At 40.8% G+C, this 25,718-nt stretch overlaps 1 protein-coding gene across 1 annotated transcript in view; it reads right to left on the reverse strand.

The window, feature by feature from the left end:
- The window catches only part of KIT (KIT proto-oncogene, receptor tyrosine kinase), a 133,163-nt gene that overhangs the window by 17,665 nt on the left and 89,780 nt on the right, over window positions 1-25,718 (reverse strand). The window contains exons 10-18 of the mRNA XM_039362885.1: window positions 19,767-19,873; window positions 19,542-19,668; window positions 18,045-18,149; window positions 13,899-14,009; window positions 12,146-12,287; window positions 8,507-8,583; window positions 8,073-8,200; window positions 5,164-5,286; window positions 663-774 (exon numbers count right to left, since the gene is read on the reverse strand). Of these exons, the coding sequence (XP_039218819.1) occupies window positions 663-774; window positions 5,164-5,286; window positions 8,073-8,200; window positions 8,507-8,583; window positions 12,146-12,287; window positions 13,899-14,009; window positions 18,045-18,149; window positions 19,542-19,668; window positions 19,767-19,873 (1,032 nt within the window). The remainder of the gene's footprint in view (window positions 1-662; window positions 775-5,163; window positions 5,287-8,072; window positions 8,201-8,506; window positions 8,584-12,145; window positions 12,288-13,898; window positions 14,010-18,044; window positions 18,150-19,541; window positions 19,669-19,766; window positions 19,874-25,718) is intronic.

A 25,718-nucleotide genomic window follows, 5' to 3' on the forward strand; every position in this document is an offset into this window, starting at 1 on the left:
TTTACAGCAATTGCGTAACGGTAATCTACTATTTACATTTCCCCCCTTATTCTTCTTTAGAATATTTGTTCTTATTGCCCCGTTATTTCTTATTTACATTTTTCTTCCTTCACGTTCTACTTCTTACTAAGAATAATTCGTATTATTATTATTATACATAAATTTTCAGCCCCCCCGCAAGAGGCTCTGTTTTAAATGGATTTATGTTTTTAAAATGAGAGTGATAAAACATCCGGGAAACAAATACAGGTAGTCCTCAACTTACAATCGCAATTAAGCCCCAAATTTGTGTTGCTAAGTGAGACATTTGTTAAGAGAGTTTTTGCCTGTTTTACCTTTCCTGCCACAGATGTTAAGTGAACCCCTGCAACTGTTGAGTTAGTAACGTGGTTGTTAAATGTATCTGGCTCCCTCACTGACTTGGTATGCCAGAAGGCGCAAAAGGGGATCACATGACCCAAGGACACCACGACTGTCATAAATAGGAGTCATTTGCCAAGCATCTGAATTCTGATCACATGACCCTGGGGATGCAGCAACAGTCATCCAAGTGTGAAAAATTGTCACAGGTCACTTTTTTCTATGGTGTTGTAACGATGAATAGTTACTAAGTGAACTGTTGTAAGTGGAGGACTACCAGTATATAGGACATATTTGATCACCTAAAGAGAAGAGTTCCCAAAGCAGAATTCCATAAGACCAAACGTCGCTCTCAAAGGTATACACACATTCAAAAATACTCTCAGGTGCCATCCATTTGACGGGAAGCCGTGCCTGGGTAGACAAAGGAAGGAAGTGTTACAGAAATAATGGATAAACGATCTTACCCTACCCAAGGTGAAAGTCAACAATTATTTGACAGAGGTTTCAACGGATTAAACATTTAGTCTGATGCCTCCGTTAACTTTCACTACATGTAATTGTTAATTAATCCTATTGTTATAAATTTTGTTGTTGTTGTTAAGTCATGTCCGACCCATCGCCACCCCATGGACAACGTTCCTCCAGACCTTCCTGTCCTCTACCATCTTCTGGAGTCAATTTAAGCTCACGCCTATTGCTTCAGTGACTCCATCCAGCCACTTCATTCTCTGTCACCCCTTTCTTCTATTGCCCTCCATCTCTCCCAGCATCAGGCTCTTCTCCAGGGAGTCCTTCCTTCTCATTAGGTGGCCAAAGTACTTGAGTTTCCACTTCAGGATCTGGCCTTCTAAAGAGCAGTCAGGGTTGATCTCCTCTAGGACTGACCGGTTGGATCGCCTTGCAGTCCAGGGGACTCACAGGAGTCTTCTCCAGCACCATAGTTCAAAGGCCTCAATTCTTTGGCGCTCAGCCTTTCTTATAGTCCAACGTTCACAGCCATACATTGCAACTGGGAAAACCATGGCCTTGACTATACGTACTTTTGTTGGCATGGTGATGTCTCTGCTTTTTAGTATGCTGTCTAAAATTGCTATAGCTTTCCTCCCCAGGAGCAAAGGAAAAATTTGCATGTTATCAAATATATCATAAAAACAGTCTGCTATTGCTGGAAGGGACACTACAAGAATATTAAAAATTAATATACTATTTTTGTTCCCATTCAACAATTAAGAGACCAAATGCCCCTGAGAACTTGTACTTTTTTCCTTTGGGGAAGAATATCAGCAATGGGAAGAGCAGATTGAAACCAAACAAAAAGTGGGAATTATTGTCTCTCTTTTACCCTCCCTTTCAGAATGAACACATTTGATTCTGGAGGGAATGGTCAGTAAATTAATAAATTAAGGATAGTGCCCAAACTTTATAAATACTCTTAAACATGCTGCTAACTTCAACCCCGGGCTAAATTAAAATTTAGCTTCTGGGCTTGTTAGCTAAAGCTTCTGTTGATGAATAATACACGTTATTTAATAATTATGCAGCAAATTGATTCTATCAGAGAGGAAACGTAGAAATGGGCACTGATTGTCCATATAAAATACTAAACAATCCCACCAAGATATTGAAAGAAATGTTATTTCAAAGGATTTTGAAACTTCAATCTGTCAAATAGAAGTGACTAACAATCTGCTTTTCATGAATGAGTGAGTGAATTCCTTTCCTGGCTGCTCCATTGGGATACCCTATTATTTGACCCTGATTCAGTTTTATTGCAGTTGTATCTGAGCGCCACATTCTCAGTTGTGTGGCCTGGTATACATTAGATTTAATTTGCCACAATCCTCCAGTTAAACTGACCAAAGACTTTAACTTGAGGAAAACCATTTTCCTGTATCCTACGGCTATTGTTTTCATGAATCCCATATATTCTGTATTTCTATGAATTTAAAATTCATGTCTTCATCCAGTTGCAAATCCTTTCAAGTCAAAATCTTGTAAACACAGCTTTAAATTATTACCCAAAGAACCATATAAGCCGTTTTAAGTAATCAAGCAAAAGTTGGATCTTGGACACAACTTGGACTAAATTTAAAAAAAAAAACCACTCTGGAATTTGGGTGTTATGTTTTTTTAATCACTACTCTACAATTCGTGTTCTTTGTTACAATTTCTATAGCAAAGTATTGATTATTATTGTTGGCTTTGTTACTGAAGTGTAAACCAGACTACTTTAATGGATCTTATTATACATTTCATCCAATGATAACCACTGCGTGATACAAGAACCACAAATTTATTTTGAAGTTTAGGAAAGTAAACTTCATTCCTATTCTATGAATTCTATGAAGCAACAAAGCCTTTACATTAGAGTGGTAAACTCTAGATCAAGAATGAATGTAAACATTCATGCTAAAAGCCAGAGGAAATGCTGACTCCTGTCATTTCTGAGACGGATCGGTATTTCCTTAACATGTGCTTTAGGTTAGATCAGATACAGAGAAGGAACGTCTTCTGCCTTCTTCAGATTTTTCTAAATCATTCCGACCACAGAACAGGCAATTCAAGAGAGCGAAAGCTCCTAATCCAAGCAAATGGGATGCAATTTACCTACTGTCCATCTGCAAGCTCTTATCCTGCAACCAAGTTGTGGATAATTAGCCAGAGGCTAGAAATTGTATCTGATCTCACCGTTCATTTGGTCAGCGCACACTGTTGTTATTAAGGGGCTTTCAGACACGAGTTTGCGTGCTTTTGTGTAATAATATTGGTTAGCTCTCTGAAATGCCTGCGTCCCATTTTGAATTTAACGGGAAAAAGCAGTGGCAGAAAAAAAAAAATCTGCTAAAAGGAAAAAACACAGGTTTTTGTGTTCCAGCCTAATCATCATCACCACCATCATCACCATCATCCCAGGTTCTGGGTAAGGACTCGATAGGTAGACAAAATGCCAAATCCAGTCTGAACATCTGGCTGACTGTGCGATGAGCCATAATAATAATAATAATAATAATAATAATAATAATAATAATAATAATAATAATAATGGTAAGCTGTTGCAAGAAGATTGCACAGACTGACTACAAGCAGCGGCCTGACAAAGTAGCAACAATGGTGCATTGGAAGATCTGCAAAAAATATCATTTGCCTGTAAGCAAAAACTGGTGGGATCATAAAATAGAGAAAGTCATAGAAAATGATAAAATTAAACTGCTCTGGGACTTCAGAATTCAAACAGACAAGCACCTGCAACATAACACCCCAGACTTAACAATTGTCAATAAGAAAGACAAAAAAGTCTGGATAGTGGACATGGCAGTGTCTGGAGACAGCAGAATAGACGAGAAAGAACTGGAGAAGATAACAAAATACAAAGACCTACAAATAGAAATAGAAAGACTGTGGCAAAAGCAAGCAAGGGTAGTACCAATAGTAATAGGCTCCTTGGGTGCAATCCAAAACAACTGGAGCACCACTTGAACACCATTGGCATTGACAAATTCGCTATTAGTCAATTGCAAAAGGCGGCCTTATTAGGAACTGCTTCCATCCTGCGACGATATCTGTAATACCATCAAACATCCACATCTGACTATCCCAGGTCCTGGGTAAGGACTCGATAGGTAGACAAAATGCCAAATCCAGTCTGAACATCTGGCTGACTGTGCGATGATCCATAATAATAATAATAGTAGTAGTAGTAGTAGTAGTAATAATAATAATAATAGTTGGAAGGGACCTTGGAGGTCATCTAGTCCAACCCCCTGCTCAAGCAGGAAACCCTATACCATTTCGGACAAATGGTTGCCCAGTCTCTTCTTAAAAACATCCAGTGTTGGAGCATTCACAGCTTCTGGAGGCAGGTTGTTCCACTGGTTAATCGTTCTCACTGTCAGGAAGTTTCTCCTTAGTTCTAGGTTGCTTCTCTCCTTGATCAGTTTCCACCCGTTGCTTCTCATCCTGCCTTCAGGCGCCTTGGAGAAAAGCTTGAATTTCATATGAACGTATCAATACATTGGGATGTAGAACCTTAATATGAATAAGCTTGCTTGCTGGAGATGATGGGAATAGTATATAAATACTTCCTCAGCCACAGTGCACACTCAAAGTTTGCAGTGTTGCCTTACTGGACATTGATGTTTCTCCTTAGTTCTAGGTTGTTTCTCTCCTTGATTAGTTTCCATCTGCTGCTTCTTGTCCTGCCTTCTGGTGCTTTGGAGAATAGCTTCACTCCCTCTTCTTTGTGGCAGCCACTGAGATATTGGAACACTGCTATCATGTCCCCCCTCGTCCTTCTCTTCGTTAAACTAGACATACCCAATTCCAGCAATCGTTCCTTATATGTTCTAGCCTCCAGTCCCCTGATCATCTTTGTTGCTCTTCTCTGTACTCTTTCTAGAGTCGCAACATCTTTTTTACATCGTGGTGACCAAAACTGGATGCAGTATTCCAAGTGTGGCCTTACCTTAGATGAACTGAATCTTTATTATCAGGGAAGACTGCTTCAATTGCATCACCAATATACAGGAAGAGATTACAAGGGCAAAGAAGAGATGACATTGGGAAGAAGTTTATATCGGGGAGACCATTTACAACCAAGCTAATGCAAGTCAGCAAGAATCTCCTTTTTAGCTTCTGTTTGGGAAACCAGCCAAATCAGGGTGTTCCCTCCCCAAACATTCCAACTTTAGAGAGAAGAATCACCTACTCCAGAGCTAGTTGGTGTGATTTATGGTCCATAGACTAGAGTTTGATGCTACCACCAACAGATAAGAAAGAGTGGGTTGGATCAAACATACTTACATTTCCTTTCACCACGTAATTTGAGTCATTCCTGATGTCTCTTGCAAGGCCAAAGTCACATATTTTTGTTATCCGTCCATGTGTAAGCAATATATTCCTTGCTGCCAGATCTCTGTGAATGCACTGAAGGAATACATTTCAAGAATGTACATGTTAGGCAAATAAACCAAAATAACCATCAGCACTGCAGATTACTATATTCAGTGATTCATAGCAGAAGGTAAGTTTTTTGAAGGTAAGAGTATAAGGATTCAAGAAAACACAAAACAGGTACATGCAGTCATTATATATACGAGATGGTCCTATATTGACACAAAAAATATGCATTTCAATCTTGTACACATTTTTTAAAAGATTTTATTGAATTTTATAGGGTTAGGGATAGAATAGGATCGGGATGGGGATTAAGGTTTAGGGTGGGGTTAGGATCAGGACTGGGATGAGGATCAACATTGGGGTTATCCCCCAATAACATTTTCAATCTTCAGCAAACAGACTATTGTCCGGGTACATATGTTCAATTAACAATTTGATATAGTAATAAATAATTGTAGTAAATGTAATAAACAATAATCACAAACAGTATCAGTTAGTCAATGCATACCATTTTTCTTACTAATATATATTCAAAATAACATATCACATTCATTTCTCACTAGTTTGTTTTCCTAACCATTGGTAAAAATTATCCCATGTTCTAAAGCAAACTGAATCTTCTTTCTCTTTAATCTCCAAGGTCAATCTATCCATTTCTGCGCATTCTAAGATTTTCTTAATTAAAACCTCTTCAGTTGGTAAATTTTCATTTTCCCAGCATTGGGCAAATGCTATTCTCACTGCTGTCAGTATATGCAATATTAAATATTCATTCTCCTTCTCATAATTAGGCCCTAGTATTCCTAATAAAAACACTTCTGGTTTAAATTCTATCTGTCTTTTAATCATCTTTTCCAACCATGTATGTATCTTAAATCTTGTACACATTTCTGTTCACAAGTCATATCATTTAAGATGGCAGTTGGTTTTTTCCTTTCTCAACCCTCTGATAGGTCAAAACATGCTTCAGAAGAATGTTCTGTGGAAACCAATGGCATAGGCTTCTAGGTAAACTTCAGGTTAGGAATGTGTTTATTCACTATTTCTAAATTAAAGTACAATCTTATGATTTCCGGGACAGAATCTGTGGGCCACAGTATCATTTGGTTTCTTCTTTCTGAGTCTGGAGAGAGGATTTTGATCTTGGGAGGAGTTATATCTAATTTTCTCCTTTTTCTACACCAGCCCACAAGGTTGGATCTTGTTTAGATTTGGAAATTCTTATCGCAGAAATTGACAGAAATTACAGATGTTGGAGGAGGAGGAGGAATAGAAGGATCCCTCCTCCAGGTGCCAGTACAAAAGACTGTGGATATCGACAGTTTTTGCTTATTTATTTCAAGTAACATAGGGCTCCTCACAGCAAGACATTGCATGTTTGAGGCCAAACATGCAATATAACATTTTTAGAAGTTATGTGTAACCGGGCACTGAAGAACTTGCAGGTTTCTTACCTATCTGCAACTGGAGATGCCTTGCCAAAAATTGGTGCTTACACACTGCCTATCTGATATACGGGCAAAGACCTAATGATTTTACAGGATAATACAGGGATTTTACTTCTCTATTTATTAAAAGCCTAAGACTGAAAATCAGGCTTGTCAGTTGTTATATTTTTTCTATCCTGCTCTATGGAGTAGAGAGTTGGTCTCTGACAGAAGGCCACCTGAAGAGACTAGAACAGGGGTAGGCAACCTTGGCTCTTTTATGACTCGTGGACTTCAACTCCCAGAATTCCTGAGCCAGCATGGCTGGCTGAGGAATTCTGGGAGTTGAAGTCCACGAGTCATAAAAGAGCCAAGGTTGCCTACCCCTGGACTAGAAGCATTTGAAATGTGGATTTACAGGCGGCTGTTACATATAAGCTGGGTTGACAAGATCAGAAATGAAGAGGTGATAAGCCGTCTGGGAAAGCCAAGGGAAATCATCAAAACAATTAAAAAACAAAAATTAGAATATTTCGGACATGTGATGCGACACCCAGAAAAATACGGCATACTCCATTTCATCCTCCAGGGAAAGATGGAAGGCAAACGAGGTCCAGGCAGAAGAAGAACGTCGTGGCTTCAAAATCTAAGGGATTGGTTTGGACAAAACTCAGCAGCACTTTTTTGTGCGGCTGCTGATAAAAACAGGATCGCCAACATTATCGCCAACATCCGATAACGGATATGGCACAAGAAGAAGATTTATTAACAACGAAAATACAGAGAATATCATGATTCTTATACGAAAGGCTTTCCTGGGAGGAAGTATGACAATTTAATGTCTGTCTGTCTGTCTGTCTATATCAATTTTCTTGAGTTTCAGAATAGCATATGCACAGTGCTGGAAAAATGAGAATATACCATCAGAGGAAGAAGTAATAAGAAAAATCCTGGACTGTGCAGAGATGGACAAATTAACAAAAGAGATAAAAGAAAAGGAAGATACAGAGTACTATATAACATGGAACAAGTGGTATGTCTGGTTGGAGGCTAGAAATAATAGAGGAGAATAAATATGGAAAAGTCAAAAGTGAAAATATGTGTATAATAATGTATAATAATAATAATATGAATTATTCTTAGTAAGAAGTAGAACATGAAGGGAGAAAAATGTAAATAAGAAATAACGGGGCTATAAGGACAAATATTCTAAAGAAGAATAAGGAGGAAATGTAAATAATAGATTACCATTATGAAATTGCTGTTAAAAAAAGGAGGAGTATATATTGTGTGTGTATGTATGTTATGTTTTGCTTTGTTTTGTTTTGTCTTGTTGATTAAAATAAAAAAAAAATTAAAAAAAAAATTTCTTGAGTTTCTACTTACATTTTTAGATGAAAGAAAGCTCATCCCTTTTGCTACCTGGTAAGAAAAACTTAATAGATCTTCAACATCCAGAGCCAGTTCATCATCTTCTAAAATGGCAACAGTGACATCCTGATTAGCCAATGACCCTAAGCAGAACATGTGGAAACAGTAAGTGGAGAAATTATGCCATTTGGAAACAGAGCAGACATTTTATCAGCAGAGCATGGCACCAAGACCCTACAGAAATGCTATTCAGATACACTGTCATTTAGCTTTTTTTTAAAAAAAACAAACAAACCAAAAAAAAGAATGTAAATTCTCCCAGCCAATATAACACTGTAAAATTGCTTTCACTTCTTTTTAACCTAAATTTTATTTTAAGTGGTTATGTGTAAACAAATATCAACCATTTCAGAACAAAAGCTCCCACCCTTTTTCCCCCCCCAAATTACCTAGCCTTTTAGTGGTTTTGGCGTGGACGATTTGAGAAACCCCGGGTTTCATGTCCATGTACTCATTGGTGGCATCACTGTGTGGAAAGCAGAAGAAATATGAGACTAATCCATACACGGAGTTCTTTGCATCTCAAATAAAGAACATCTTTTATAAGAGCAAAGGAAGCATGTAAAAATCTTCAGTTGCTAAATATCCACATTTCTTGAAAAGAGATGGAAATCTATTATTAACCTGTTGAAAGGTGAAGATATTTGGCTATGGGACTGAAGAGTGCTATATTTGAATTCTGACATTTTAGGGGAAAGGATCTTACAATTAATCATGAAAAGACAGTTTAAATAATAGGTTATTTGAGCTGAATGAAGAAGGTTAATTTTCTTTATGGAGCCAAAAAGCTTTCCCCTCTTCTAAAAGCTATTCTTGTTGTAGGAAATTCCTTTTACTAATTGATTGACCTCCTGAGAAATGATTTGTCACTGACTTTGTTTGAATAACACAAATTAAATAAGAAAGTAGCAGATCGTAATGTTAAGAGGTCATTTTGTGTGCAGGTAATTTTTTTTGTTAGGAGGAATAGTTTATCTTGACCTGATAAGTTTTTTATCTGATTATTTAAACCTCTTAAAAGAATTTCTACTTCATATTGCACACTTTGGGCAAAAATCATTTAAAAAGTAAAAGGTTTTGATATTTTTTAGCTTGGAGCACCTGACCATATAGCTATCTGCATCTTGTCTAACTAGCTGACAGATCCAAGCCAACTTTGGCTAGTTCAAAAAACTAAGAAATGGATTTCTTTAGCACTTTGATAGGAAACCGTGTAATAGTAAGTACAGTTGCTGTGGGCCTGAATAATTTGGATAATTAAATAGAACAATATTTGTGACCCAATGGGTTAGTTGGAAAAGATTCCCGGAGGAAATGAACTGGACTATCATTCTTAAATGAATTTGTAAGTCTCGAACTAAGCAGATTTGTCCCAACAATCCACTTCAACGAGCTGTTTTGCTTCACCAATACGAGTTGCTTTGTTTTAACACAAGGCACCTTGCCATCTCCAAAATGTCAAGGCTGATCTTCCTTGAAATGGCCATTTCATTTTGCAAACTGGGCCTCTATATAGGCAGGCATAGAAATCCTTGTTCTCAAGCAAAGTGAAGCACTGCGGCTTCTTTTCCACTTAGAAGGGATCTGTAGCATATGACCAGGCAGAGCCCAAGGGAAGGGTCAAATGCATCATCAGTCATGAGTCCCTTCGTACCCACAAGAGATGTTAAGTCCAGCCCACCTTGAATTCCAGTGACTCTTTATCTACCACCAATTTGCTTGGGACTGTTAGTAGTTCAGATTCTTGTAGAGCAGTGGTTCTCAACCTTTTTAATGCCGCGACCCCCAACCAGTCGTAAGTCGAGGACTACTCAACCGGTCGTAAGTCGAGGACTACTCAACTGGTGCAGCACCGTTTGCAGAATGGGACTTTTGGCAGGCTCAGCAGGGCAGAGACAGCCTGGACAATTCCTATTGGCTTTTGAAAGCCAATGGAATTAGACTCTATTCAAGGGAGTCTATTCTATTGGCTTTCAAAAGCCAATAGAATAAAAGGGAGTAGCACAGCTAAGGAAAAGGGGGAAAAAATGGCAGACTGCATTGTTTGGCGACCCCCGTGAAATGGTTGTTCGACCCCAAATGGGGTCCCGACCCACAGGTTGAGAACCACTGCCCTAGATATTCTTATTAAACTCCGACTACTGTGCCCATTGTGTTTAAGATATAAATGCTCCCTGTCTGGATTGCAAATATCTTAAATCAGTAGTTTGTATTAAAACTGATGCTTTCCTAGAAAGCTATTTTCTATTCTAGAGCCTCTGTTTGCCTTATAATGGAAACATATCAGGAAACCAACTCCATAGGACTCTATAGCAGTGATGGCGAACTTATGGCATGGATGCCAGAGGTGGCACGCAGAGCCCTCTCTGTGGGCACACACGCCGTCGCCCCAGCCCCATCTCCTCCCACAGCCCCCTCCATACCAGCAGCCCCCCCAGATAAGGAACGCAGCCAAAGAATGGCAGCTGGGCAGCAGGGACAAGACTCTGCCCTAACGTCTCATCATGCGCAGATGATGCTGCAGGCCACGGGTGGAGGGTGTGGCCATGGCGCGACAGGGCAACCTGGGCAATCTGCGGCGGGCTGTGGAGGTGGTAGGTGGCCCTGTGGGTGGAGGGTGGGGCAGGGCAGGGTTGTGGTGGGCAAGGTGGGGCGGGGTGGGGGGCAGGGTGGGTTTTGGGCACTCGGTGTCTAAAAGGTTCGTTATCATTGCTCTATAGGTTACAGCAGGAGTGGGTAACTATGGCCACTATATAACCTGTGGACTTCAACTCCCAGAATTCCTGAACCAGCATCCCTGGGTTACAGTAATACACTATTACAAGTCTGTCTGTATTTTACCCTCCCTCCCTCTTACACCCCACCCCACTGAGTCAGGGAGGAGTCATTGTTCTTAATTCTACCTATTTTCTCGCAACTTAAGGAACGCTTCTGCACATGTTGTTTCTACAAGATTCTGAATATTCCCTTCACGGCCATCTCTATGGCTCCCTATGGTTTGGCAAAGTGCTAAATTATAAACCCCCAACTTTGTTTCTGATCTCAAATCACAATACTCATGTTTCCACAGCTGTGTCTTACAATTTTTTCATGACAAAATAAAGACAAAAACTTAGTTTCCATTCAAGTTTAACACATCAAAGTTACTCAAAAATACATCCCCCAGTGTGAACTACTCAATCCAGCTATTCAGGTGAAACCATTATACAAGTATCTTGACCTATTGTCATTATCTAGGTCAGGGGTAGGCAACTTGGCTCTTTTATGACTCGTGGATTTCAACTCCCAGAATTCCTGAGCCAGCATGGCTCAGCTTGGAAACCTCTCCCTGTCCCATCAGCATGGCTGGCTCAGGAAATCTGGGAGTTGAAGTCCATGAGTCATAAAAGAGCCAAGGTTGCCTACCCCTGGTTTAGGGCAAGGATCTTCAAACTTGCCCCTTTTATGACTCGTGGACTTCAATTCCCAGAATTCCTGAGCCAGCATGGCTCAGCTTGGAAACCTCTCCCTTTCCCCTCAGCATGGCTGGCTCAGGAATTCTGGGAGTTGAAGTCCACGAGTCATAAAAGAGCCAAGGTTGCCTACTCCTGACCTAGACTCTCTACCATTCTACCTCTCTTTTTGAAATATATAGTATGTGGACAATGAACTGTTGCTCAGCCCCAGATGAATGTGTATAAAACTTAACGATAACATCAGAAGAATAATTGAAACTCCCTCTTAAATAGAAGACTAAGTGCTAGACTGGCACCATTAATGCAGAATCTGCATCTTTGTACAGAAATCAGCTTATCTGGTGGATTTTCACCCAGACTATTGAATAAGATTACATGAAAGATGCATAGAGTATATATACCGTACTGGACACGATTCTGAAGAATTAGTGAATTTGTAAATTAAAAAAACCCAACCCTTCCCTGCCTGCCCACCTCTCGTAAAAGAGGCGCAAATCTGTAAAAGCCAAAAGCAAACAAAAATGCACTGTGATTCCCTGGGAATAACTGCCAATTCTGACAATACAGCCTTACTACATGTGCTCTTTTTGATAGAGAATGTTCTTATAAACAGCAGTTTCTTCAGGCCTCTGGAAAATAAAGGATTCCCGTTTCCTCCTTAGGAAATTCAAAAGGTCACCATAACAGCAATATTCAGTGATGACCAGAGTAGGACCTGCAGATGTAAAGGAAGTTGAAGAGTGGGTGAATTCTGCATTCTGTTTGAGACTTTTTTTTTTAAATTAAAATAAAAAGATTATTTGTCTACATATACAAAAATGGGCCTTTTCAAACCACACTACGGATTTGTGATTTTGGCTTGAAAAGTCAGAGCGAAATTACATCAGCAGCATCTTTATTCCGAAACTGGGTTTTCATCCCAATTAAAATGTGGTCATTTCCAATTAATTATTCCTGCACATCAATAGTACTGCAGTGCAAACACACACACACACACACACACACAAAGTAAACTGTGTGATAATGGCACAAACCAGATACATCTGCGTCATTTTAAAGTCTCCTTCCTGAAGGAACATCTCCGTTCCAAATACAGGCTTTTAACACTTATTCTTTTGATTTAGCCCATTTATTATTCATATAGTAATGTTAGAAACAACATTAAATATTATAGTTCTTAGTGTAATAGGGGAAAAAAGCACACATTTGGACAAAACAGCCTATTAAGACTGAAAGCCAGATGCTTGTGACTTTTAGAAAATATTAAAGATTAAAAAAATGGCAGAATCATGTTCTCTATAGTACAAAATATTTATTAGCCTGGCGTCTAATAAAAAAATGGAATATATAATATTATTATCTGGAATTTCAATTATTGAATGCTGGGATGATGCAAGTAGATCGTAACAATTCTCTTAACTAACCTAAAGCTTATTTTGGTAACTAGCCTTCTAGAGCAGTTTTTCTGAACCTTGACAATTTTAAGGCATGTGGACTTCAACTCCCAGAATTGCTGGCTGTGGAATTCTGGGAGTTGAAGTCCACATGCCTTAAAATTGTCAAGGTTCAGAAACACTATTCTAGAGAGTTTGTCAAAGTAAAATTACTGCTTGTTTACGCTGAGATGGACATCATAAAAAGACCTTTAACCACTAGTTGGGGCAGAAAGACACAGATAAAGATACAGATAGCTTTATTTACTACATAATACAGTACATAATCAAAACAAAGCACACAGTTTGAAGGCTCCTGATCAGTATTCTTGTTAAGTCAAATGAATTCACTCTGAAAATACTCCATTTTTTTTTTCTCCACCCACAAAAGGTAAGCCTGCATTATATGTCTATCGTGAGCCTTTGGAGTGCTCTTCCAGTTTGCTCTTGATTAGTATTTGAAGCTTTGCAAACTTTTGTGTTACCTGAACACGCTGATGGCTCTTTTATATTTAGATTAGGCCCATTCTGTCTTTATGACACTTCCCCATCTTGAAGTAAGGTGACCATCAGTACAGTATGCCGACTCGGTTCAAAATGGAAGGATTAATTATTTAGGCTGAGATACACAGACATTAGGACAGGAAGACCTGGAGGAATGTTGTCCTTGGGGTCGCGATGGGTCGGACACGACTTTGCAATTAACAACAACATAACAACAACAACACAGATATTATGAATTCCTTGGGGTGCCAGAGTAACGAGTCCCAGGAGAAATGAAAACCAGCTTTTTCCCTCTTTGCTTGGCCTCAGATACTCAGTCAACTCTGAAGTGTGAATGGACATCCCTCTCTTTTCTTTTGAAGGTACTCAAACACCCGTCAAAATCCTACCTCCAACAGTACAGGCTCCAAGCAGGTTGACAATATTAATGTGATTGCCAAGATAACTCAACACCTTCAGTTCTGACATCAAGGCTTCTTTTTCGGTGAAATGAGCACTGGCTAGAAAAGAAAAGATGGAACTCAACAAATGGACGTGAATAAAGGAAGGAAGGAGGAATGTTAGATACGTTTCCCATTTTTGAGTTTACAGTGTAAAAAAAAAACAGTAAAGGTAGGATAAAAACCAACAAACAAGCCTATTATGTAGTATTCCAGGGGTCTTCAAACTTGTCAACTTTAAGATTTGTGGACTTCAACTCCCAGAATTCCTCAGCTAGCCAATGCTGGCTGAGGAACTGGCTGAGGAATTCTGGGAGTTGAAGTCCACAAGTCTTAAAGTTGACAAGTTTGAAGACCCCTGTAGTATTCCAATGTCCAATGACAAGAATGAATCTGGTCCCATATTGCTGGACAGATGCCAAAAGTCCTACCTATGTAATGTTAGCTTTTAAAAAAAAAATAATTTAAATAAATGATTGGGAAGCTAAGTTAATATACACAAATTCTTCTGAGCAAATAGAGGCCAGGAACATACTTAGGGAATAAAATGATGGCGGGTCTAGCACAGGGGTAGGCAACCTTGACTCTTTTATGACTCGTGGACTTCAACTCCCAGAATTCCTGAGCCAGGAGGGAAAGCAACCAGCTTATAGCCACCACAATATTTTGAGTATTTTGTGAATGGCTTTAAGGCTGCTGTTGTACCTGCCCTTTGGAACAACAAACCCCTGCAGATTTGTTTGGCCCTGGCCCCGCAGCTCTTTCCTATGTCTTTGAAGGACATAGGAGCTTGTAGGTTGGACGAGCCTATCACTGTGATCCTTTTTGACATGATGGTGATGGGTTCAGGTTTTTATTACACTTGAGTACCATTATGTGCCATTACACATGATTAATGCATCGGTGTGGTTTACTGTTATTGCTTTTGTCCTGTTGATTTGAATCTTATGATCTCTGCTACAATTACACTTTGGATGCTATATAATAAATACCTATACCAAGCTCTTAAAGGGCCACAAGTGCCAGTAGGTGTATAATGCTCCTGGGGCATTATGTCAGATTCTTTCCTTCCATGATACAATGGTGTGCAGGAATATCCGAGAGAGAGAGAGGGGGGGAGGGGGGAGAGAGAGAGGGAGGGAGGGAGGGAGAGGGGGATAGAGGGAGGGGGATGGAGGGAGGGAAGAGGGAGGGGGAGAGAGGGAGGGAGGGAGGGAGGGAGAGAGAAGAGAGGGAGGGAGGGAGGGAGGGGGAGAGGGAGAGAGAGAGGGAGGGAGGGAGAGGGAGGGAGAGAGAGAGGGAAGGAGGGAGAGAGGGAGGGAGAGAGAGGGAGAGGGAGAGGGAGGGAGGGAGGGAGAGAGAGAAAGAGAGGGAGGGAGAGTTGCAGCCAGGGCGGCTGGTTAGGTAAGAGGCATCTCAGCCGGCAAAGGCAATAGGGACACGCAAACACCTCAGAAGGACTTCTCTGGAAAGTAAAGGCAAGGGGGGAGGGAGAAGTCCTTTGAGGCTTGCAAGATTGATGCCCGCCTTTCAAGTCAGTTCAGACAAGAATTCAAAGTCATGAGTAGTAACACTATCTTCATTGTCAAGTCAGAGTAGCAGAATCTGGCAGTCTCCTTTTGTGGAGGCTCAAAAACACCGCAGACTGACCTTTATTTAATAAGCGCCTCACAACTTCAAAAAGCAACCTCACTTTGATATATGAACAAGTGCACTTACTGGTTTTGAAAATGTCTTACTATATATTTTAATTTTGAAGCTCTTAAACAGGGGTGTCAAACTGCCAGCCCGCGGGCCAGATGCGTCATGCCGAAACCGCGCCCACCCCTTGCCGCACTGGTGGGATTCAAATATGTAAACAACCGGTTCTCTGTGTGGATGCCGCCTCCGGAAGTCCGTTCTGGCCCTTGGGCAATAAAAAATTAGCTACCGGTTCTGCCGAAGTGGTGCGAACTGGCTGAATCCCACCACTGCCATGCTGGCGATGGGGACAAAAGTCGTGATACGTCGCGTCGTGACACGTGACTTTGCGAGTTTGACACCCCTGCTCTTAAGGGACAAACCCAATTCACTCCAACTGTCCCCCAAAATAAGGCAATGTTATTTAGGATATTGACTTTTCTGAGGAAACAACTTGGTTGGTGCAAATTCTTCTCCAAAGAAGGCCTCCTGATCTACTTTGTAATTTTACAGAGAATTAATCAAGACCATGTGATGTTCAAGGTAAGCTTCAGAGGGTTTTTTTTTTTTTTTTTAAGGAATCCGAGTTTCAAATGGTTTCAAGAACAGTTGATATTTTACAGTAAATATTGAGGGATGGTGCTGACTTTACTGTTTTCCTTTCCACAGGAAATGGAACATGGAAAAAATTCTGGTTACCTCTTTCCTCTTCACAAAAATAAAAAGAACACTAAGAGGTTTTAATGAAGCTTCTTTGTTCTCTTTGCTTCTTCACGGAAGCTTAAACACTCTACACTCAGACCACCCAGTTTTGGCTCACGCATGCTTTCAGTGTGGTTACCTGTCTCCAGATGTGGCCACGTTTCATAGCACTCCACAGTTTAGGCAATGAAAAAGGTTTTATTTTTGTTTTCAGACTTCTTCTATTAACTGGGAACTGTCAAGAGCTTTACCTGACAAGAAAGGAATTCTCCATCCAAGAACAGAACTAGCTATTTCCCCAGGGCATTTTATTTCTGAACGCCTCCTGACCAGGATGAGGAAGTTCAAAGAAACAATCTTCTTCCAGTGTGGCCAATCTGTGGCCTACTTTCAGTCTGCTCTCATGATTTCCTATTTTCCTCTATTCTTCTCCCTGCCATCCAAGCTAGAACCAGATATCTCTCTTCATAGGATTGCCAAGCTCATCTTCAGCCTCTAGAATGAAGGTTTCTGTAGTACTGTCAGCAACCTGATACCCAGCTTTCATATTGTCCCAAAATGCCTTTTCAAGGGGCATCTGGACTTCCTTTGTTTTTAATAATAATAATAATAATAATAATAATAATAATAATAATAATAACAACAACAGCAGCCTTGGGTGCAATCCCAAAACAACTGGAGTACCACTTGAACAACATTGGACTTGACAAATTCGCCATCAGTCAATTGCAAAAGGTGGCCTTACTAGGAACTGCTTCCATCCTGCGACGATATCGGTAATACCATCAAACATCCACATCTGCCTATCTCAGGACTCGATAGGTAGACAAAAATGACTGTGCAATGATTATTATTATATAATAATAATATTATATAATAATAATCATAATAACCACTTGAACACCATTGGCAGTGACAAATTCGCTATTAGTCAATTACAAAAGGCAGCCTTACTAGGAACAGCTTCAATCCTGCGACGATACCTGTAATACCATCAAACATCCACATCTGCCTATCCCAGGTCCTTGGTAAGGACTCGATAGGTAGACAAAATGCCAAATCCAGTCTGAACATCTGGCTGACTGTGCGATGATCCATAATAATAATAATAATAATAAAGTTGGAAGGGACCTTAGAGGTCATCTAGTCCAACCCCCTTATCAGGCAGGAAACCTTATACCATTTCGGACAAATGGCTGTCCAGTCTCTTCTTAAAAACTTCCAGTGTTGGAGCATTCACCGCTTCTGGAGGCAGGTTGTTCCACTGATTAATTGTTCTAACTATCAGGAAATTTCTCCTCAGTTCTAGGTTGCTTCTCTCCTTGATTAGTTTCCATCTGTTGTTTCTTGTCCTGCCTTCAGGCGCTTGGGAGAATAATGTTTTCCTCGAAAACGTTTCACTTCTCATCCAAGAAGCTTCTTTAGCTCTGACTGCAGTCAGAACTGAAGAAACTTCTTGGATGGGAGGTGAAACATCTTCAAGGAAAAAGAAAGTAAGTCCAGTTGCCCCTTGAAAAAGCACCTATGGGTCAACCACGACCTGGATAACTGAGAATCTCCATAGACATTTGTTTGATATTGATACTCGGCTGCTGATAATATGTGCTTGATGTCTGCTTTGGTTCGGAGGGCAAATCACTCTAAGAAAACAGGGTTATAGGAACCTTTGGAAGAGATTTTAAAAATAAACTAAAGGAAATCCAAGGAACTTACGTTTGAGCATTTTCACTGCCACTCTTGTTGCTGCATCAGGTTTGAATAGACCGTAGGCAGTAGCTTCAACCACTTTCCCGAAAGCTCCAGCTCCTAGAATCTTGCCTAAAAGGGCCCCCCCAAAATGTGAAAGATAAGCACAAAGCTTCCTCCAAACAGATCATCAACAAAATTTGACCTCATGTAAACTTTTCTGTTGGGTTTAAGGGAAAAAGACTTGGGAGAAAGGATTTGGAAAATTTTGAGGTTATGGATGTTGCGGGCAGCAAGATTACTTGATGCACAAAAATGGAGGGACGCTTCGATCCCCACAATGGAGGAACGGTTGCAAAAGCTGGTGGAGTTAGCAGAGAGGGCTAAATCGACTGCTTTGATAAAAGGAAAAAAAAAAAAACAACCACAATTACTTTCGTTTCTACTTGGAAACCGTGTCTGGACTTTGTGCTTGAGGTGGGGGAAAAAAATGAAACTTTGATTTTTGGGTTTTACTGATTGGATCAAGGGTCTTCCAACTTGGCCCTTTTATGACTTGTGGACTTCAACTCCCAGAATTCCTCAGACAGGCATGGCTGGCTCAGGAATTCTGGGAGTTGAAGTCCACGAGTCATCAAAGAGCCAAGGTTGCCTATCCCTGTCCTAGCTCCTTGATCCTGCCTTTGTACTGAGATACCATAGGATGGATCCCTTCTCTGGAATGAACTGGTAAATCAAAACAATAAAAAATAGACTAGGAAAAGAAAATATTTATCACTGATGTAAGGGTACTAAAACCAAAATCAGGGCATCCGGCCCTCTCGATTCCTGGCAAATAGATGGGGAAGAAATGGAGGTAGTGACAGATTTGATTTTTCTGGGCTCCAAGATCACCTCAGATGGGGACTGCAGCCAAGAAATTAAAAGACGCTTGCTCCTGGAGAGGAAAGCTATGGAAATCTAGACAGCATACCAAAAAGCAGAGACATCACCCTGCCAACAAAAGTATGTATAGTCAAGGCCATGGTTTTCCCAGTTGCAATGTATGGCTGTGAAAGTTGGACCATAAGAAAGGCTGAGCGACAAAGAATTGAGGCCTTTGAACTATGGTGCTGGAGAAGACTCCTGCGAGTCCCTTGGACTGCAAGGCGTTCAAACCGGTCAGTCCTAGAGGAGATCAACCCCGACTGCTCTTTAGAAGGCCAGATCCTGAAGTTGAAACTCAAATACTTTGGCCACCTAATGAGAAGGAAGGACTCACTGGAGAAGGGCCTAATGCTGGGAAAGATTGAGGGCAATAGAAGAAGGGGACGACAGAGAATGAGATGGCTGGATGGAGTCACTGAAGCAGTAGGCGTGAGCTTAAATGGACTCCAGAAGATGGTGGAGGATAGGAAGACCTGGAGGAACATTGTCCATGGGGTCGTGATGGGTCGGACACGACTTCGCAATTAACAACAACAACAACAAGGGTACTAAAAGCATTATTTGATTGCCAGGAAGATTAAATATCTGCAAACTAACCAAAACTGAGGCAGTTTCTTGGAAATTCCCATTTCTCGTCATATGGAAGCTGTGTTGGATCTATGTAGATATAGTTGTTTCCATTAATTTCATCGACCACTTTCCACTGTACCTCATATTTAGGTTTCTGGAATACAGACGTAACTTTTTCAAGTACTTAAACTGGTAATGCAGTGGCAGCAAAAAATGGCATTCTAACAAGACAAAATTGCAAACAATTCTTACCTGGAGATATTTATAAACAAGGATTATGACCATAACACACATCAGTCCTGCTGCTACACCAAAGCCAATTAACAATGGAGTGAAAAGGCTGCGACTATTTTCTTGTTCTACAGACACATGTAAAAATATGAAAACTTGTTAGCAATTTGGTTTTTTATTTTTTTTATTTTTATACACTTATTTATAAATTGCTTTCATGCTGGCAAGCCTACAAGGCAGCTGGCAAACTTTAAAAAACAAAAGCATTATATGAAAATCAGTAATATTAATTAATTCTACACTAAAATTGACATTCAATTGCTTTAAGAGACTGGTGAAAAAGATGGCTTTTAAGATTTATTCAAATGCTTTAAGAGACTGATGAAAAAGATGGCCTTTAAGATTTATAAATGTTGAAGATTTGTGGTGGTGCAGTGATTAGAATGCAATAATTCAGGCTAATTCTGCCGACTGCCAGCAGTTCGATTCTCACCGGCTCAAGGTTGACTCAGCCTTCAATCCTTCCGAGGTCGGTAAAATGAGGACCCAGATTGTTGGGGGCAATATGCTGATTCTGTAAACCACTTAGAGAGGGCTGTAAAGCACTGTGAAGCGGTATATAAGTCTAAGTGCTATTGCTATTGCAGCAGCAGATGTCAAACACAGGTAGTGAAGGATTCCGTAGCAGGGTTTCTCAACTTCAGCATTTTAAAGATGCATTGACTTCAACTCCCCAGCCAGTATATAAATTCTGGAAGTTGAAGTCAATGTATCTTAATACTGCTGAGGTTGACAAACACTATTCTATAGTCTGGAGGTAAGATAGGAAAGGTCCTCTCCAGTATCCAGAAAGAAGAGCCTTTTGAAGGGTATCTTCAAAGAGGACTCTCCTTCTGGTTTTAACATTTGGATAGAATAATTATTAGGTTATTATTTATTTTATTTATTTAGCGTATGGCATACAAGGCCAGGAAGCTCCAATGTTATGCACACAGTAGAAATCCTGGCAGCCGACAGTCGCTAGTTCATTTGTTGCACCGGTGCATCACAAGAGGGCAAACTAGCTTACACCAACTGGCTTGCAGTGTCAGCTCATCCGGGACTTTCCCCTGCCACTCCTCCACCAATCGCATCTGGAAAGATCCTTGCTCCTGGGGAGGAAAACTATGGCAAATCTAGACAGCATACTAAAAAGCAGAGACATCACCCTGCCAACAAAAGTGCGTATAGTCCAGGCCATGGTTTTCCCAATTGCAATGTATGGCTGTGAAAGTTGGACCGTAAGAAAGGCTGAGCGCCAAAGAATTGAGGCCTTTGAACTCTGGTGCTGGAGAAGACTCCTGCGAGTCCCCTGGACTGCAAGGCGATCAAACCGGTCAGTCCTAGAGGAGATCAACCCCGACTGCTCTTTAGAAGGCCAGATCCTGTTGAAACTCAAGTACTTTGGCCACCTAATGAGAAGGAAGGACTCACTGGAGAAGAGCCTGATGCTGGGAAAGATTGAGTGCAATAGAAGAAGGGGACGACAGAGAATGAGGTGGCTGGATGGAGTCACTGAAGCAGTAGGCGTGAGCGTAAATGGACTCCAGAAGATGGTAGAGGACAGGAAGGCCTGGAGGAACATTGTCCATGGAGTCGCGATGGGTCAGACACGACTTCGCAATTAACAACAATATCCATCTACTCGCAAAAAATGCTTTTGAACTGCTAAGTGGGCAGGAGCTAGGGACAAGAGACGGGAGCTCACCCTGTCCTACAGAGCTGGACTCGAATCACCAGAATGCTGGCAATTGCTTAGCACATCCAGCATCATTAAGCCTCTGTGCCACCATGTCCCGTATTACTAAGTGAAGCCATCTCTTAAATTAGCGGCTCCCAATCTTTTCTACACCCCACACCCCTAGAACGCGTGATATATTCTCGCACGCCTTACAAAAGTTCAAAATAACAAATTGTGCATATACACTATAATTCTGAAACTGCTAAACCCAAGTCCCCCCCCCCAGAATATCGTCTCACAGCCCCCGATTGGGAACCACTGTCTTAAATCATCAGATTTCAAAGCATTTAAGGCTTTAATGGTCAATACCAGCATCTTACATGATTCCTGGGAAGCTCGTGCAATCTTAATATATGCACTATATGATCCTTGTGTTGTACATTAATTTGCAGTTTAATTGCCATACTTTGCATTAATTACACCAGATACTTTCAAGGGCAGCTCTATCTAAATCAGATAGTATTGTAGAAGTAACGGAGGCATGAATATTCACTGTCAAATCCAACCAGCTCAGGAAGGGTTGGAACATTACTAGCCATAACTGTCTGAAAAAGCTCCTTGTCACAGCTGCTACCTGTCAATGTTTGGATAACTGAAAATGAAGGAGCTCTTCTACATTGTGAATCTACTGTCACCCAAAGGCAACCTGAACCCCCAATCCTCAAAACAGTTTCTTATTTGCCCCCCAAAAATTCCCTCAATAGGCCTTCTAATCTCATCTTGGGAAGAATTCACCAATGGCTTTAATTAGATGTTGACTAACATCCGGCCCTCTCAATTCCTGCCATATAGATGGGGAAGAAATGGAGGTAGTGACAGATTTTATTTTCCTGGGCTCCAAGATCACCGCAGATGGGGACTGCAGCCAAGAAATTAAAAGACGCTTGCTCCTGGGGAGGAAAGCTATGGCAAATCTAGACAGCATACTAAAAAGCAGAGACATCACCCTGCCAACAAAAGTACGTATGGTTTTCCCAGTTGCAATATATGGCTGTGAAAGTTGGACCATAAGAAAGGCTGAGCGACAAAGAATTGAGGCTTTTGAACTCTGGTGCTGGAGAAGACTCCTGCGAGTCCCTTGGACTGCAAGGCGATCAAACCAGTCATTCTTGGAGGAGATCAACCCTGACTGCTCTTTAGAAGGACAGATCCTGAAGTTGAAACTCAAGTACTTTGGCCACCTAATGAGAAGGAAGGACTCACTGGAAAAGAGCCTAATGCTGGGAAAGATTGAGGGCAATAGAAGAAGGGGACGACAGAGAATGAGGTGGCTGGATGGAGTCACTGAAGCAGCAGGCATGAGCTTAAATGGACTCCAGAAGATGGTAGAGGACAGGAAGACCTGGAGGAACGTTGTCCATGGGGTTGCGATGGGTCAGACATGACTTCGCAACTAACAACAAAAAAGCATAAGATACAAGACTGAACTTTATTGATTACTATATGATAACAGCCCAGGTACTGGATCGTAGTCTCCTCAAAATCATGTAGATATGGTGCAACAGGAACAATTGGAATCAAGATGAAATAATGTCCCCAATCCTATCAAGTGGTCGACAGACTACCATGGTTGATAGTATCAATACTAGAGATTCACTAATACGAACTCTAATACGGCTCCATTATTATTAATCAATATTAGGATGCATCTGGAGCTATAGAGCCATTAAGCCTTCTAGAAATGGAGTACAGTATTTGAGACTGTCTATAGCTGTACAAAATTTCTCCGGGAAGGGCTTTGTTTTTCAATAATCTTGTAACTCCTCTTCTACAATACAGACACATTAGTCACTCCTCTTAATCATAGGTGCAAGCCCTAAAGGTTTAATTAATTAGCCAGACGAAGCAAAAGTCAAATAAACATCTGCTAGTCGTCATCTCTCTCTATCCCTGTCCGTAACTTTGAGATTGACTGATAAAAAAGATTCAAAAATAACAGGATGAGCAGATGTGCCAAAATTTTCATCTTCCTGCCCTTCTGACAAAATCTACATTGAGACAGATCCAACTGACACTGTCCACAATGAATGATAGAAATCACTCACAGGGGTTCATTGACTCTTCTGCCTCCTCCCCACACAACGTTCTACTAATTCCGCAGTGTGCAAAACCAAGGCTGTTTTGTGCAGACACAATGGAGGCCTCCATCCAGCCACCTCATTCTCTGTCATCCCCTTCTTCTATTGCCCGCAGTCTTTCCCAGCATTAGGCTCTTCACTGCCTCCACTACTATAGAGCAGGATTTCAGATGAGTCCAAGTCCTGTGTGAACTGATCCATCCTTAACATCCAATTTGCTTTACTCTCAGCTAGCAAGTAAACCTTCTTGACCTCAGGGAGGAAGGCACTTAAGTGTTACGGTGACAATACCAGGTTCTGTGTTCCAAAATCCACCAAGGCATCGATAGTACTGTCAAAGTGGGAAAATCCTTAAACATAGTTAAGAAAGCACTCAGATCCTGCATCAATCCATTTTAACCATTTACTCCATCTTTCCAGGAGATCAAAAAACTGGTCAGAAGTGAGTTTTTCATGACTGGAATGGAGTTCCTCCAACTTCAGACCACAAGTTCCACTCAAACAAAATATTGTGCCCTGATGTATCTGTGAAGCCAGATACTAGTTAGGACAGACCTTTGCCTGGCACGATGGATATGTTACCTTTAGTTACTCCTGCTTGGAGAACCTCACATAAACATGTAAAATCTCTAGGGCAGTGGTTCTCAACCTGTGGGTCGGGACCTCATTTGGGGTCGAATGACCATTTCATGGGGGTCGCCAAACAACGCAGTCCGCCATTTTTTTCCCCCTTTTCCTTAGCTGTGCTACTCCCTTTTATTCTATTGGCTTTTGAAAGCCAACAGAATAGACTCTCTTGAATAGAGTCTAATTCTATTGGCTTTCAAAAGCCAATAGGAATTGTCCAGGCTGTCTCTGCCCTGCTGAGCCCGCCAAAAGTCCCATTCTGCAAACGGTGCTGCACCAGTTGAGTAGTCCTCGACTTACGACCGGTTGAGTAGTCCTCGACTTACGACCGGTTGGGGGTCGCGGCATTAAAAAGGTTGAGAACCACTGCTCTAGGGCAATAGGCTTAAGGTAATCCAATACCATGCCTAAGATTATCTGGCTAATTAAAGAAGAGAGGGTGTCAGGTAGTGGTATGGATGCTATAGTAGCAATGTTTCTACACTGGCTCAGAATGTACTGATTGCTGAATGGAGTCTCTGATCAGAGAGATGGAATTATCTTAGACCAGTGTTTCTGAGTTTTGAAAACTTTACAGATGTGTGGACTTCAACTCCTGTAAAGCTGGCTGAGGAATTCTGGGAGTTAAAATTCACACAAAGTTGCTGAAGTTGAGATGCATTGTCCTAGGCTCGTGGATTTCAGCGGCTCAGGAATTTTGGGAGTTGAAGACCACCAGTCGTAAAAGAGCCAAGGTTGCCTACCCCTGTCCTGGACCATAGCTTAGACGGCTGTTTTAAAGAATGGTCCAGAGCTGGCAGAGGTGTTCTTTATTCTTCTGACAGCTACGTGTCTGTTATATACATCAGGTCAATGCTCTGTTTCAGAATTAAATCCTTAGTAACCAAAGTTTTACCAGGAAACAACCTGGCATTGAAGAGGAGGTATTTTAAGTTGACAAGCTCCTAAAATTGTCACCTTGACTTCTTTGGTTAGACTGCCTCTTTACCTGCCCTTGCCAGTTTTTATTTTAAGTTTTGTCCCCAGACCTTGTGACTTCCAATTCAATTCAATGTTAAAGCAAGGAGCTTTCAGTGTGATCTATTCAGGTGAGCACAACAGAGCCTGAAATTTTAGTTGTAAGTTATTCTGGTCTTAAGTCAAGTTACTATGTGACCAGACTCGATATGACAAATATTTTATTATGGTCAATCACATGGCCGTTAAGCAAATCATGTGGTCACTGAATCCAGCTTATCCAAAGGGCGCTTTTGCCAGAAAAGAGCAAAAATATTTGCAAAACGTGATTACATGACCGCAGAGCATTGGAAAAGGTTGCCAAGCATCCAAACTGCAATTACACAACCTAACTTTGATGACAGGTCATAAGTAACTTGAAGTCCAAACAGTCGTAAGTTGAGAATTACCTGTGAATGCAGACATACCTACTTTTGACCAATACCTCATTATCAAAATAATAATCCTATAATAAGAAAAAAATGAATTTTT

This window comes from Crotalus tigris, unplaced genomic scaffold (genome assembly GCF_016545835.1).
Source record: "Crotalus tigris isolate CLP2741 ecotype Arizona unplaced genomic scaffold, ASM1654583v1 scf7180000019483.1746242, whole genome shotgun sequence".
In the NCBI taxonomy this organism is placed as follows: Eukaryota; Metazoa; Chordata; class Lepidosauria; order Squamata; family Viperidae; genus Crotalus; species Crotalus tigris.